The sequence below is a fragment of the Chinchilla lanigera genome, unplaced genomic scaffold (assembly GCF_000276665.1).
Source record: "Chinchilla lanigera isolate Chin_1 unplaced genomic scaffold, ChiLan1.0 scaffold00067, whole genome shotgun sequence".
NCBI classification, from domain to species: domain Eukaryota; kingdom Metazoa; phylum Chordata; class Mammalia; order Rodentia; family Chinchillidae; genus Chinchilla; species Chinchilla lanigera.
The window spans coordinates 4,198,771-4,212,576 of NW_004955468.1; the positions used below are offsets into that span (position 1 = coordinate 4,198,771).

A 13,806-nucleotide genomic window follows, 5' to 3' on the forward strand; every position below is an offset into this window, starting at 1 on the left:
ATTTTTTTTTTTCCCTTTTCCCTTCCTTTCCCCTCTCCCCCATCACACTTTCTCTTTTCTTTTGAACAGGTTCTTCCCATTTGACAATATGTATTGTACATTTTGGGTCCTGTTTACTCATTCAGCTTCTCACACTAGTGAGACTCTACAATGTTTACATATGTGAGTCTGGTTTATTTCACTTAGAGTATGGTCTTGACTTGCATCCATATATGTATAAAAGTCTCAAGTTTACCTTTCTTTATGGCTGAGTAGTACTCCATTATATAAAAAAATACATCTTTTTTATGCATTCCTCAGTGGATGGGCATTTGGGTTGTTTCTGAGGTTTAACTATTACAAATTGTGCTGCTATAAACCTGGGTGCACATATATTGCTGTGGCATGATATTTTTAATTCTTCTGGGAAAATAATGCAGAAGGGGAATAGCTGGATCAAATGGGACCTCTAATCCTAATTTATTGAGGACTCTTCACACCAGTTTTGACAATGGTTACGCCAGTATACACTCCCACCAACAGTGGAGAAGGATTCCTTTTTCCCCTCAGCTCTGCCATTTGTTATTGGTTGATTTCTTGATGATAGCCATTCTTGAGTGAGATGAAATCTCAGTTGTTTTAATTTGCATCTCTTAAATGATCAATGATGTTGAACATTTCTTCTTATATTTTTTGCCATTTGTGTTTCTTTATCAGAGAAGTGTGTATTCATCTCAGATGCCCATTTTTGGAGTGGGTCTTTGAATTTGGGGGTTCTGTCTTTTTTCAATTCTTTATATGTTCTAAATACAAGTCCTTTGAGGGACAACTGACTAATTTTTTCCCATTCTGTGGATTGTCTTTTCACTCTTAGTGATTTCTTTTGTTGTGCAAAAGCTTTTTAGTAAGGTTATAGGGAGTGGCTGAAGCTAGAGATCCATCACACCTGGAAGGCTAAGACAAAGCCAGCCCCAGGCAAGCCACATAAACAAGCTGTTACAGCTGGCAAACAAGTTGCTAGGCAGAGAGGTTGAAATTGACATCAACCTTCCCTGGGTATAAATAAATGCTCTGCAGTCCTTGGCCATTTCCTTTCCTCCCCGCCAGAGCGAGGGCTCTACCTGACCTCAGCATTCTGTCTCTTAGCTTTATTTCTGCATCCTCTCACTATCCTTTCCCCCAGGAATTTTCACAGCTGCACAGAACAAGGCATAAGGTGAGATCTCATTTGTTGATTCTATGTAGTATTTCCCATGCAGTCTAGGTTTTGTTCATGAAGTACCTGCCTACACCCATGTCTTCAAGATTTTTACCTATTTTCTCTTCAAGTAGATTTAGGGTTTCTGTTTTAATATTTAGATCTTTTTTCTTTTTTTTTTTTTTGTAGCGGAACTTGAACACAGGACCTTGTGCTTGCCAGGCATGCGCTGTGCCATTGAGCTATACTCCTGGTCCAATATTTAGATCTTTGATCCATTTTGACCTCAGTTTAGTGCATGGTGATAGGCACGGGTCTAGTGTTAGTCTTCAGCATGTGGAAAGCCAGTTTTTGCGGTACCATTTACTAAAGAGACTATCTTTCTTCCATTGAGTAAGTTTAATATGATGCATGTGCTCATTAACTCTTCTTTATGGGAGCAATACTTTTTTTTTTTTTTTTTTGACTGTTATACTTTTCACTACCTAGAGTGGTACCTGGCACAAAACAGATGGTTAATAAATATTTATTGAGTGAATAATATAAAATAACATAAATGATGAGGCAGCACCATAGAGTGAAAGTTAAAACCTGCAAAGGCAAGGACATGAATAGCAAATGTATGTGTTTTCTTGACACAAGGTTAAATAAATATCTCATGGTTTCTTGGACAGAAAGAAGGTAAGAGAGCAAAATAGAAGACAGAGAAATAGGAAGTAGGGAGGAGTTCAGATAATTCCCCAAACTATCTGTTCCATTGTTTCAAAAATATTTTAGTATATCTGCTAATATCTTTCATTTATACTCCTAGTTTTTCTTAGTTCATTGAAAAGAAAGGTTTTTGCTATGGTCTGTCGTTTCTTTTTTGTAAGAGAGAGTCATTTTTGTCAGTGATTTGTACTCTAACATTTTGCCTGTTCTTTTAAGATTATGGTACACTATTATTATTCTCTAATTATTTGGTTATGAAATTTTGTTTTTTATATAAACAAGAGTACTTTTTAATATTATCTTTATTACTTGTATTACATTAAAATTAAAAATAAAATTATTCATCAATTTAAAGTTTGTTTTTTTGGTACCAGGAATCGAACTCACAACTTTGCACTTGCCTGGCATGTGCTTTGCTGCTGAGCTATATCCCAGGCCCTTAAAGTATTTTTTTAAAAAAGCTCTTATTTAACAAGGAAAAGCTAATGCCAAAATCATTCATTGAATTACCTTCTAAACATCAGTAAAGCAGCCATTAGGAAAAATCTTACATGGATTTGAGTGTACACTGATATACAGGACTTTATGATCCCATGCAGTATTGTTTAATGAAACTTTCTACCTTCACTGTGCTTGAACTTGCAATCCTCTTATCATAGCTTCCCAGAGTGCTGGGATTACAGGTGTCTACCATTATTCCCTGTACAGTAAATACTAATTTTTAAAATTTTATATAATTGTATTCTTTTTGACATAATTAATTCTTGTGAAGCAAAGCTCTTATATTTGTCTTTTGTTCTTATTTATAATAATGTCCTGTATATAATTATTTGTTTATTATGTAACAAACCAGATTTCCAGTGTCACAAGTCCTGAATCTCTTTTACTTTCTTCCTCTACCAGGATAATTTTACCTTTGTATGGTGTAAGAAAAGGCTTAGGCTGTGGTTGAACCTAAATGTTTTTGCTGTTTCAGGTCTCATTTAGTGATGTGGCTATCGACTTCTCTCATGAAGAGTGGGGATGGCTAGATTCTGCTCAGAGGGATTTATACAAGGATGTGATGGTCCAGAATTATAACAACCTAGCCTCTCTAGGTAAGGATATCTTCTCCTCCTGTGTGGTAGGAGAGATCTTGTTTTTGCACTCTGAATTGATGGAGGGTCTCCTAAGTAAATGGCTGAATTACTATATCATGTTCCCTAAAGCTCATCATCACATTTCAGTGAACATCCTTCAACCCTTTCTTTGATCCCTCTTGTGATGGCCTCTCGTTCTTGAGGACCACAGCTTAAACAATGTTCTTTCTGTAAGCAGGTCTTTCCATAATTAAGCCACATGTGATCTCTTTATTGGAGGATGGAAAAGAACCCTGGATGGTGGAGAAAAAAACATTAAAAGGTATGTTTCTAGGTGAGTCTCATAATCAGGCAAAGAAAGTGCTTGTTTTGAGTGTGGAGGTATTTTAGGGATACCACCTCCAGAGATCCCATATGTAAATGAAACCAAAGGATCCTTAGTTTACATTTCCAAATTATTCCACCATCCCAGGTTGTTATGTGTCTCTTGCTCATGTCATTTGATTAAAGGTGAACTGTTACATCATTGTACTAATTCAAATTGTTATTTTATTTGAAATAAAATAAAGCAAATTATTTTTTTCTTAAACCTGTTTAAGGAAATGGACTTCCTGATGGTTTTAAGCTAAGAAAAATTACCAATTAATGAAAAAAAAAATCACTATTTTCTTAAGGTTGAGTTTCATAGCTCATATTAAGTATTAGAGGAATTAAGGCACATATTAAAATATGTTTCTAGGAATGATATTTTCCAATGTCCGGTAAATTATCATTATTTCACACAGATACTACCTAAACTCAGAAAGCCTAAATCTTTATAACCCATAAGAAATTTTAGATTATTTTGTTGTCATTGTAACTGTTACATATAGTAGTATAAATTCTGTATTATAAGCATATTAATCTGGCAACAATTAAGATTAATTGAAAGTTAGAGAAGGCTGTGAGATAAAGTGTGATCTTTCACACAAATATAAGTACAAAATGATGGCTTGGAATCTAGAATGCCTTTCAATTTTCTTTCAGATTTTTTTCCCATATAGTTTATATATATTTTATCCCTCTCCCTTATCATCCTCTGTTCCTGCTCCTGGGAGCAATCTGTATTCTCTGTTCCACCTGAGCATTGTTTAGAAATCATGAAAATATATGAGTTGTCAGAGTTTTGTTTGTTTTTGAGATAGGGGTCTCCCTGTGTCATCTGGCCTGGAATTCATGATCCCCTTCCTTCATCCTCTTGAGTAGCTGAGATTACAGATATGTGTCACCACACCTGGCAGAGCCATGTTTTCTAGGGGTTTTGTTTCCTATATCTCCTGTTTTCCACCATAGTAGTTATTCTTCATGAACTATGGAAAAAGCAGTGCTTTGCTTTATTGATATATTTCAGATTGGGACTCAAAATGGGACAACAAGGAAGTATCAACAAAGGATATTTATGATGAAGATTCATCTCAAGATGTAATAATAGAAAAAAATTTAAAACAAGATTGTGAATTTTCAAATTTTAACAAGGACTGGGGCTATCTAGAGAAGATGGAGGGGAAACGTGGACATCAGATAGAACTTTTCAGACCAGTGACCTTCACCTTTAGAGAAAGTCCAGCTGGGCAAAGTGTTTACAATACATTTAAAAGCATCTTCCATTTAAATGCTACTCTTTCTGAACCACAGATAATTTCTGCTGAAGAGAAATCACATAAACATCATAGGTTAAAGAAAAGTGTACACAAAAAGTCAGTTGTAAAAAATGAGAAAAGCAATGGCAGAAATAAAGTTTTGGATTCTAATGAAAGCGTGACAACTTTTAGCCAGAGCAAATCTCTTACTCTTCAGCAGACTTACAGTAGAGAGAAGATCTTTACATGCAGTGAGTGTGGGAAAGGCTTTGGCAAACAATCAATCCTTAATCGCCACTGGAGAATTCATACAGGAGAGAAACCCTATGAATGTCGTGAGTGTGGGAAGGCTTTTAGCCATAGTTCATCCCTTACTCGACATCAGATAAGCCATAGTGGAGAGAAACCTTACAAATGTATTGAGTGTGGGAAGGCCTTCAGTCATGTCTCTTCACTTACTAATCATCAAAGCACTCACACTGGAGAGAAACCATATGAATGTATGAACTGTGGAAGGTCTTTCAGTCGTGTTTCACATCTCATTGAACACCTGAGAATTCATACTCAAGAAAAACTTTATGAGTGTCAAATGTGTGCAAAGGCCTTCATTCATAGGTCGTCTCTTATTCACCATCAGAAAATTCATACTGGAGAGAAACCTTATGAATGTAGTGAATGTGGGAAAGCTTTTTGCTGTAGTTCACACCTTACTCGACATCAAAGAATTCACACTGTAGAGAAACAATATGAATGTGACAGATGTCTGAAAGTCTTTAGTAGTCTCTCATTTCTTACTCAACATCAGAGTATTCATACTGAAGAAAAACCCTTTGAATGTCAGAAATGTAAGAAATCCTTCAGCCATCCTGAATCACTGAATATGCATTTGAGAAATCACATTAGGTTGAAACCTTATGAATGCAGTATATGTGGGAAAGCCTTCAGTCACAGGTCATCCCTGCTTCAACATCACAGAATTCATACTGGAGAGAAACCTTATGAATGTATTAAATGTGGGAAGACCTTCAGTTGTAGTTCAAACCTTACAGTACATCAGAGAATTCATACTGGGGAAAAGCCATATAAGTGTAATGAGTGTGGGAAAGCTTTTAGCAAAGGCTCAAATCTTACTGCCCATCAAAGAACACATGTTGGAGAGAAATTCAGTAGTGCATTGAATGTGGAAAAATGTTTATATACATGTCAGAAGTCATATGAGAGAGAAACTGTATGAAAAAGTATTTGTTATAGTAAACTTTAGCCACAGATCCTAATTCAACATCAGAAATTTTTTATTGAAGGAAAATATGGAAAGATCTTCAGTGATGATATAACCTTATTATCTGAGTTCATACTGTAGAGAAACTATATGGAGACTGTGAATGTGAGAAAACCTTTGTCAGCATCAGTTCTGCAATTCCTTAATTAAACGCACAGTAGAAAAAAAACCTATACATATAACAAATATGAGAAATCTGAATTTCTCAAAGACTTGTACAGGAGGCAAGTTGGAGTAACATAGAAAATTAAGTACATGTGGGAAGTCCTCCAGTTGAAGTACATCCCTTACACTGGAGAGAAATCTGACATAAATGCAGCTGAGTGTTCACTTAAGGGTTATCTTGCTAGACATCAGTTATAGAGCAACATAAAGGATACAGGAATGATGTGTAAATCTTTGCATTGATATTATTTGCAAACAAAATTCTGCAGGGGCAGAGACAAACATATTGATGGTAGTAACTTGGAATTTGAGTCCTACATAGAAATGATTTTTACCTAATGGGGATGTCAAGATACTTAGTCATGCAGTGGGTACAATAAACGTTACATTGTTAAAAATCAAAGCTGCAAAAGAATTATTAAAATTTTTTGTCTCTAATAAAATCATTTTATATATAAGGAGCTTCCACTGTGACTATTTCTTGCAAAAATTTTCACTACTTCACTAATTTTAGCCATAATTTTATTCTTTTTTTGTGAGATAACATCCTAGAGAAAAATGGCCAGGTCTCTGTGATGAGATCATTATTGTGGTGAGGATAATTTGCAGTATACTTTGAGTTAGCTTAATTCACTGCTTGAAGAAAATTTGTTGAGCATCACTCAATCATATTGCACAACACTGTGGGTTAAGATATAATAAATGCTTATTGAACTTCAGTGATATGTCAGTCAACAGGAAAGTTTGTTAAACACTGATAGTTAAGCTGCAACCCTGTAGTTTCTGTTTTAAGTTGGTTAGAGGTGAAGCCAAGAGTTTGCATTTTCCACAAATTCTCAGGTGACACTAATGCTATTTGTCCAGAAAGCACATTTGGTAACTGTTGTAGTAAAAATTGACAGATTTATCCTTTTCTCATGGATGATACCTGACAAAGGATAAATAGCAAATAAATTTAAAACAATTTTTTCAAGTATTGTGAGAAGATAATTAAGAGATTAGAGCAGACTGACCTGTGGGTGTATTTGTTAATCTGCATCCTAAAGGATGAGCACTAAGCATGTGATGAGTATTATGCTGCTTTGTGCATCTATGGATGTGTGCCTACATGTGTGCGTATGTGCCTCTGTGTGTGTGTGTGTGTGTGTGTGTGTATGTTTTGGGTGATATTCTAGGTAAACAGGCAAGTTGTTATACTTACTGCAGCTGGACTCTATTCCAGTATCTGGTTTCAAGTCCTGTGGCTTTGAGCATTGGTAACAGCAACACTCATTTCTTGATCCCTGGGTCATACTTAGCAGATTTACCTTGAAATCAATAACCCAGAAGTTGACCTCAGTACTTTTCTAGCTGGTTTAGCAATTTTGAAAGCATTAACTTCCTGCCATGTGTATGTTCTTGAAATACTAAGGGAATTTTAGTTCTCTGCCCTTAACTTGGACAGATAGTTATAGATTTGTAAAGAGAATGGATTCATGTATTCTAATTTCTAGGTAAAAATGGAATAGTGTCAATGTCCTCGTGACTTCCAATTTTGTGACCATGAATATGGTACAGATTAATGTGATGGGTGCATGGACACTGGGGAGGAAAGGACAATTATAAAGTGTATGTTTCAGGTTTTATTCTTTATGGCATTTGAGATTTTGTTATCTCGAGTGAAAAGGTTCTACCCAACACACCATTATATGTCAGTGATATTCTTTAACTGGATTGAGGAACAACAGTATCCATGTCTCAGTCATATTGGGAAATGCTTACCATAGCACAGCTCTGGTTTTTACCCCAACAGGTTAATAGAGAGGCCACTTCAAAAAGCGGTTAGATAGCTATAAGCAACACTAACTCAGATCTCTTAGCAAATCAAGCCCAGACAGAGCTTTTTCCTCACAATTCCAGCAAATCCTCAGTGCTTTTCATTGACTTGGCTTACGGAACATGACCATCACTGAACCAGTTGTTATGTGTGCAGTTTGAGTGCTGTCAATACCTGATTTGAGGCATGTGCTTAATAAAGTGAATGTGTGAATAAATGGACTGATGAACGGGTATTACATGCCTTCCATCACTGTTGGCAACAAAGTCCTCTTTGGATCTTCCTCCATGTCAGGAAATTGAGCTCTACAAGCTGGTTAGTTCTTTTAAGGCTAAATGACGAAACATTAGAGCTTTAGGTATAAGCACAAATTTCAGTCAAGACAAGGAGAACAAGATGAATCCTTTTGCACACATCTACAAAGTCAAAAAATAGGTTATGAATCATCCCCAAGAGTCTGATGAAGTTGTCCAGCTGAGAACATTCAAAAGTTTCAACACAGGTTCTGCTTTGTAAGTATTCATAGCAAAACCCCCCTTGTTGAGAAAATAATACTGACACTGCCTGGCTGCTATAGAGACTAAATAGATCAAATGCCACAGTTAGAAGGGAACATTGTTTCTCTAACAACTTTTAAAAAGAGGGACCTTGTAGCACTAGTCCCCTTGAGCCTTTCTATATTGCTGAGTCCCTAATATAAAACATTTGTGAGCCAATTATGGCACATGCCTGTAACCCCAGCACTTGGGAAGCTCAGGCAGGGGAATTGCCACAAGTTCAAGGCAAACCTGGGCTTCCTGGTGAGTTCAAGACAACCCTGAATGACATAGCAAGACCCTGTCTAAAAAATAAAAAAGCCCAGACCAAACCAAAGGGGGAAAAATGTGTGTTTTGAAACACAGATACACGTACACTTAAGCAACTGTCAAGATAGCAGAGGGCCAGAATTCAGCCTATGGTCCAGGCAAAGTAGGAAGATGATCTTAATTTCAATAAACAGATTTAGGACGTTTTATGAAGGAGAGAGGATTCCAGATGAGATATTCAAAGAAAAACATCGAGGAAGGTATAGAGGCCTGGAAGTTGCCCTCTGTTGGAGGAAACCTGCAAATGTGTGCTAACACTGCTGAGGGAAGAAGCAGAACTTCAGTGCAGCCTACAATAAAGGCTAATAGAGCCTCTGCAGCTGAAGTCAGGTTTGATATGATTGAGTCCATATGTTGGACAGGTCAAATAGTCAAAGCCCATAAGTCCATTTTTGGAAAATATCTCCCAAGCCAATTCTCAGAGGTGAACAAAGACGAAGGAAATGGAAAGAGCAAAGGTATTGTTCACATATGTAATGAGGGGTGTTTACAAGGGCTAACTATAGCTGCACAAACAGTATAAAGATGTGAGTTCTAATGACTTGTTTCCCATCTTTATATGCTTAAAGATGTGAACCCATCATGGCTTTTGTGGTCTTTAGCTCTTGATTCCAAGCAGAATGTCCATGTAGTTTGATGTCATGAATCATATTCAGAAAAAGAAGACCTGAAATAGATGTCCCAATACAACTTAAGGTAATAGAAATATAATAGACCTGTAGGATAAATTGCTGGTTGCAAACATATGGGAAATTCTCTCCTTAGCGATATAAATTCCCACCGCAGGCCTGTAATATCTGAGGATTCTTGCTTTCTTCTCAGCAAGAAAGAAGGAGTCTATTTGCACATCAATAATTGATGGGTGCATGGACACTGGAGAGGAAATCTAGATGTGCATCTAGAAGGAATGCTATTCTTATCTGGAGATCATAACAGGTGTTCAGGGCAATACCGCCAGCCAATATATAGGTTTTGCTGATTCAACTATATCTTCAAGGGGGCTGGGGATTTAGCTCAGCAGCACAGTGCCTGCCTGGCAAGCGTGAGGTCGTGAGTTCGATTGCCGGTACCAGAAGAAAACCAAAAACCAAAAACCAAAAAAACAAAAAACCACCAGACTATATCTTCAAGTTTTCATTTTAAAATTAATTTCCAATATTAATAAAGTCAAAAGATTCTGTGTACAACCTCCGCTTCTGGTCAAAGTGGAGTATGGTTTACTCCCTTGCTTCAAATAGGTATGAATCTACACATAAATGGTGAAAAGTGATTCTCAAGACATTGCATGCAGGACTTCCGGGAAGATGCTTGAGTGGTGAGCAGCAGGGGAACAGCTTCTCCAAGACATGGTGTCCAGACACAGGAATATAGCAATGTGAGGAAGAGAAGAAGGAGAAAAGTGGGGCCCTGAGTCCCAGGAAAGATCTGAAGTGAGAAATGAAGCCTGGGGGAGAGCAAAGAGAAACTTCAACAAATGAGAAGGTAGGCAGCACTTTCTCCCTGAGCCTGGACACACACACTATGTGGGAGGGGTGACTTGAACCTGCAGAAACCTGGTGACTGCTGACAACTTCAGAGGCCTCCACCGAGCAGTACACCAATGGAGCAGAGTGGTGTACTACAGTGGACTGCAGTGGCTGGTGAATTGGTCACAATGGGACTTCTTCTGTGAGAAAGCAATTGGCCAGGAGCCATCTTGGAGAGAGACCAGCTGAGCTCAGGACTTAAGAGATGCTCCTGGCTCCACTTAGTGGCTCCCAGCCAACTTGAACACTGCAGAGGGTGTGGGGAATGCTGCAGGCTGGGTGGTTGTGGTTCAAGTTTGCAGCCAGAGGCCAACCTAAACTTCAGTGGAAATGGGTGCAGACTCACTGGGACTATCCACTGCTTCACCATGGAGCTACTGCTGGCTTTCTGGGGTTCATTGACATGGATCTGGACTCTGTCTGCCCCCATAGCACCAGAGTCACATCTTGAAGTGAATATTTTTTTTCCTTTTTCTCTTATTTTTGATTGTTTGCCTTTTTTTTTTCTTCATTCTTGTTTTTTAGGAGGGTGAACATGGTTTCTGAGTTTTTTTTGCTATTCTTGTTCTGTCCTGGTTTTGATTTTTCTTATCTTTACCTCCTATCTTATGCACCAGTTTCTCAAAGATGGCATGATCCTCTTTTGTCCACTAGCCTTTTTTCTAATCTCTTCCTTTTGTTGTATTGCTCTATTTTCTCCCTAACACATTTTAAATGTTCTCCCCTGAGGATAACATTGCCATATTTTTTAACAGTGGCATATTCAGGGGTTATTTATTGGGTACAATTTTCTGGTTTGTTTTAGATTTTGTTATATAAATCTAGTTCAGATGGTTAAAAGAGGAAAGTTAATAGTTATCTCAGTCTGTCACTTTCTAGACTGTGTTTAATGCTATTGTTATTGCTGATTATATCACTTTAATGAAAGTGAGATAATTATTCTAACCCATTGTTTTTCCTGGTATACCAAGACTGAGATTGGCTAAGGGTCATAAAAAATACTTTAGGCCAGTACCAAAGAACCAGGAGGTGGGCCCAGTAGGTAGTAACTTCTCATCCACAATAAATTAAACAGGTAGGATCTTGGAACAGACTCAGAACCCAAAAGCCAACTATACTTGAAAGTTATCTCTGAGAAGTAGTTGTTTTCTGTAGGTTCTAAATACTAGCAATAAAGTTACTAACCAGGGGCAGTTATAAGTATCAACCCAGGAAATAAACTAAAAGCAAAATGCAAATGAGAAGATGAAACAAGATGTAACCCCAGACTTCCAGCTCACCAAAGGCAAACTCGGGCAATAAGGTAGAACAATCTGAAAGCCACCCACCTGCACACTCTGAAATGGTAACAATAAAGCAAGTGAATGAAGTTCTAGGAAAAAAATCAGATGTAATTTCTCAGATAACTACAGAGGTGGTGACCATAGTGAAAGACATGCTTAGTGACTCCACAGCAGATACAGGGGGAAAAAAAGAGGAAGTTAGGAAAATGATGAAAACCATGAACACCTAACAAGGTAAAGAAATGGAACCCATAAAAACAGATTTAAGCAGATATCCAAGAGATTAAAAATTCCACTGAAAGTATATTCAGAAGAATGAGTCAATATGAAGACAGAATCTTAGGTATAGAAGACAAGATTGCAATTAGCAATCATAAAAGAATTTCTTAAAAATACCAAGGGAGGCCAGGTGTGGTGGTGCACGACTGTAATCCCAGCACTTTGGAGCCTGAGGCAGAAGGATCATTGTGAGTTCGAGGCTGGCCTAGGCTACAAAGTGAGCTCAAGGCCAGCCTGAACTGCATAGCGAGACCCTGTCTCAAAAAGACAAAACAAAACAAAAAAACAACAAAAAAACCCAAACAAACCAAGGGACCATGGGAAACCAATCCAACAGCAGCTAGATGATGCAAAGAAGAATAACATAAGATCAGAGTCAATTAAAAAAGCAGGAGATAGTGCAAATGAAAAAAAAAAAACTGGGGATGTCATGTCAGAAAACTTCCCTGGCAGGGAAAAAATTTGACATACAGTAAGGCAGGCATGTAGAACTCCAATTAGCCATGATGAAAGCATCTACAAGGCATATAACAGTCAAGATTCAAAAAATTCAACACAAGAACAATTACAAACTGTTAGAGAAAAGAAATCACATATAAGGGAAAACCCATCAGAATCATGGCATACTTTTCAACACAAACCCTAAACTCAAGGATTTTTTTCTTTTTCTTTTTTTTTGATCTTTTTGAGGCAAGGTCCCGCTATGCAGTTCAGTCTGGCCTTGAGCTCACTTTGTACTCCAGGCTGGCCTCAAACTTGCAATGATCCTCCTGCCTCAGCCTCCCAAGTGCTGGGATTACAGGCCTGCACCACCACGCCCAGCTTCAAAGAAAGTTTAGAGTGAAATGTTTTGAGCCCTAAAAGAAAACAGTCTCCAGCCCAGATTGATGTATCTTGCAAAACTCTAAAAACTGATGGAGAGCTGGGCATGGTGATGCATGCCTGTAATCCCAGCACTCAGGAGGCTGAGACAGGAGGATTGTTGTGAGTTCAAGACCAGCCTGGGCTACAAAGTGAGCTCAAGGCCAGGCTGAACTGTATAGAGAGACCTTGTCTCAAAAAGACCAAAAAAAAAAAAAAAATTGATGGAGAAATAGGATAGTTCCATTACAAAGAATACCTAAAGACATTCATGACCACCAAATCAACACACCAAAATGTTCTGAAAGACATTCTAGAAAAAGATAATGAGGACTACAACTACATGAACTCCAAGAGAATGAATCCACTATGCAAGGCAATTAGTTAAACAGAGGGGGAAAAAGGGGGGAGCCAACAGTAGGAAAATAGCATGACAAGAATAAGTCAAATACATACCAATTATAACACCAATGTTAATGATCTCAGTTCTCCAATCTAACGAAATAGACTGGCAGAATGGATCAAGAAGCAAGATACAACAATATTCTCTGAATAAACACATTTAATTCAAAAAGAAATTCATAGATTGAAAGTCAAGGAATGGAAAATAATACCCTATGTGACAGGAACCTGAAAAAAAGCAGGGGTAGCTGTTCTATTTGCAGACAAAGTGGATTTTGAGCAAAGACTGGTTAAGAGTGACAAGATCACTACAACCTTGTAAAGAGAACAATCCAAGAGGAAGAGATAACAATCATAAATATTATATACACCAAATATTAGTGTACCTTACTACATAAAACAAATATGAAAAATATGAAAAATTAAATAAGCACTAATATAATTGTAATGGGAGACCTCAACACCCCACTGTCATAAATAGATCAACTAGACAAAAGAAATCAACAGTAAACTATCAGAACTGAACCAAACCTGTGAACAAATGGACTTAGTAGATGACTACAGTGTTCCACTCTACAACATCAGAGTACACATTCTTTTCAGCAGCACACAGGCTGTTCTCCAAACATGCTTAAGTAAATGGAAAAGAATTGAAATTATCCCATGTGTAGTATCAGACCATAGTGGAATGGAATTGGAAATCATTGGCCAAAGAAACCACAAAAACCTCATAAACACATGGA

The 13,806-nt window shown here is 37.5% G+C and overlaps 1 protein-coding gene across 6 annotated transcripts in view; it reads left to right on the top strand.

Annotated features, from left to right (window-relative positions):
* Positions 1 to 13,806, top strand: part of Znf181 (zinc finger protein 181) — an 18,319-nt gene that overhangs the window by 2,558 nt on the left and 1,955 nt on the right. For 3 of the 6 annotated variants that reach the window (XM_013522368.1, XM_005400006.2, XM_013522369.1), the window contains exons 3-5: positions 2,865 to 2,985; positions 3,206 to 3,301; positions 4,358 to 6,488. In XM_013522368.1, the coding sequence (XP_013377822.1) occupies positions 2,865 to 2,985; positions 3,206 to 3,301; positions 4,358 to 5,820 (1,680 nt within the window). In that variant the 3' untranslated portion in view covers positions 5,821 to 6,488. Of the gene's footprint in view, positions 1 to 2,864; positions 2,986 to 3,205; positions 3,302 to 4,357; positions 6,489 to 13,806 lie in introns of those variants that run through there. The other 3 variants (XR_001236899.1, XM_005400007.1, XM_013522367.1) reach the window with 3 other exon arrangements.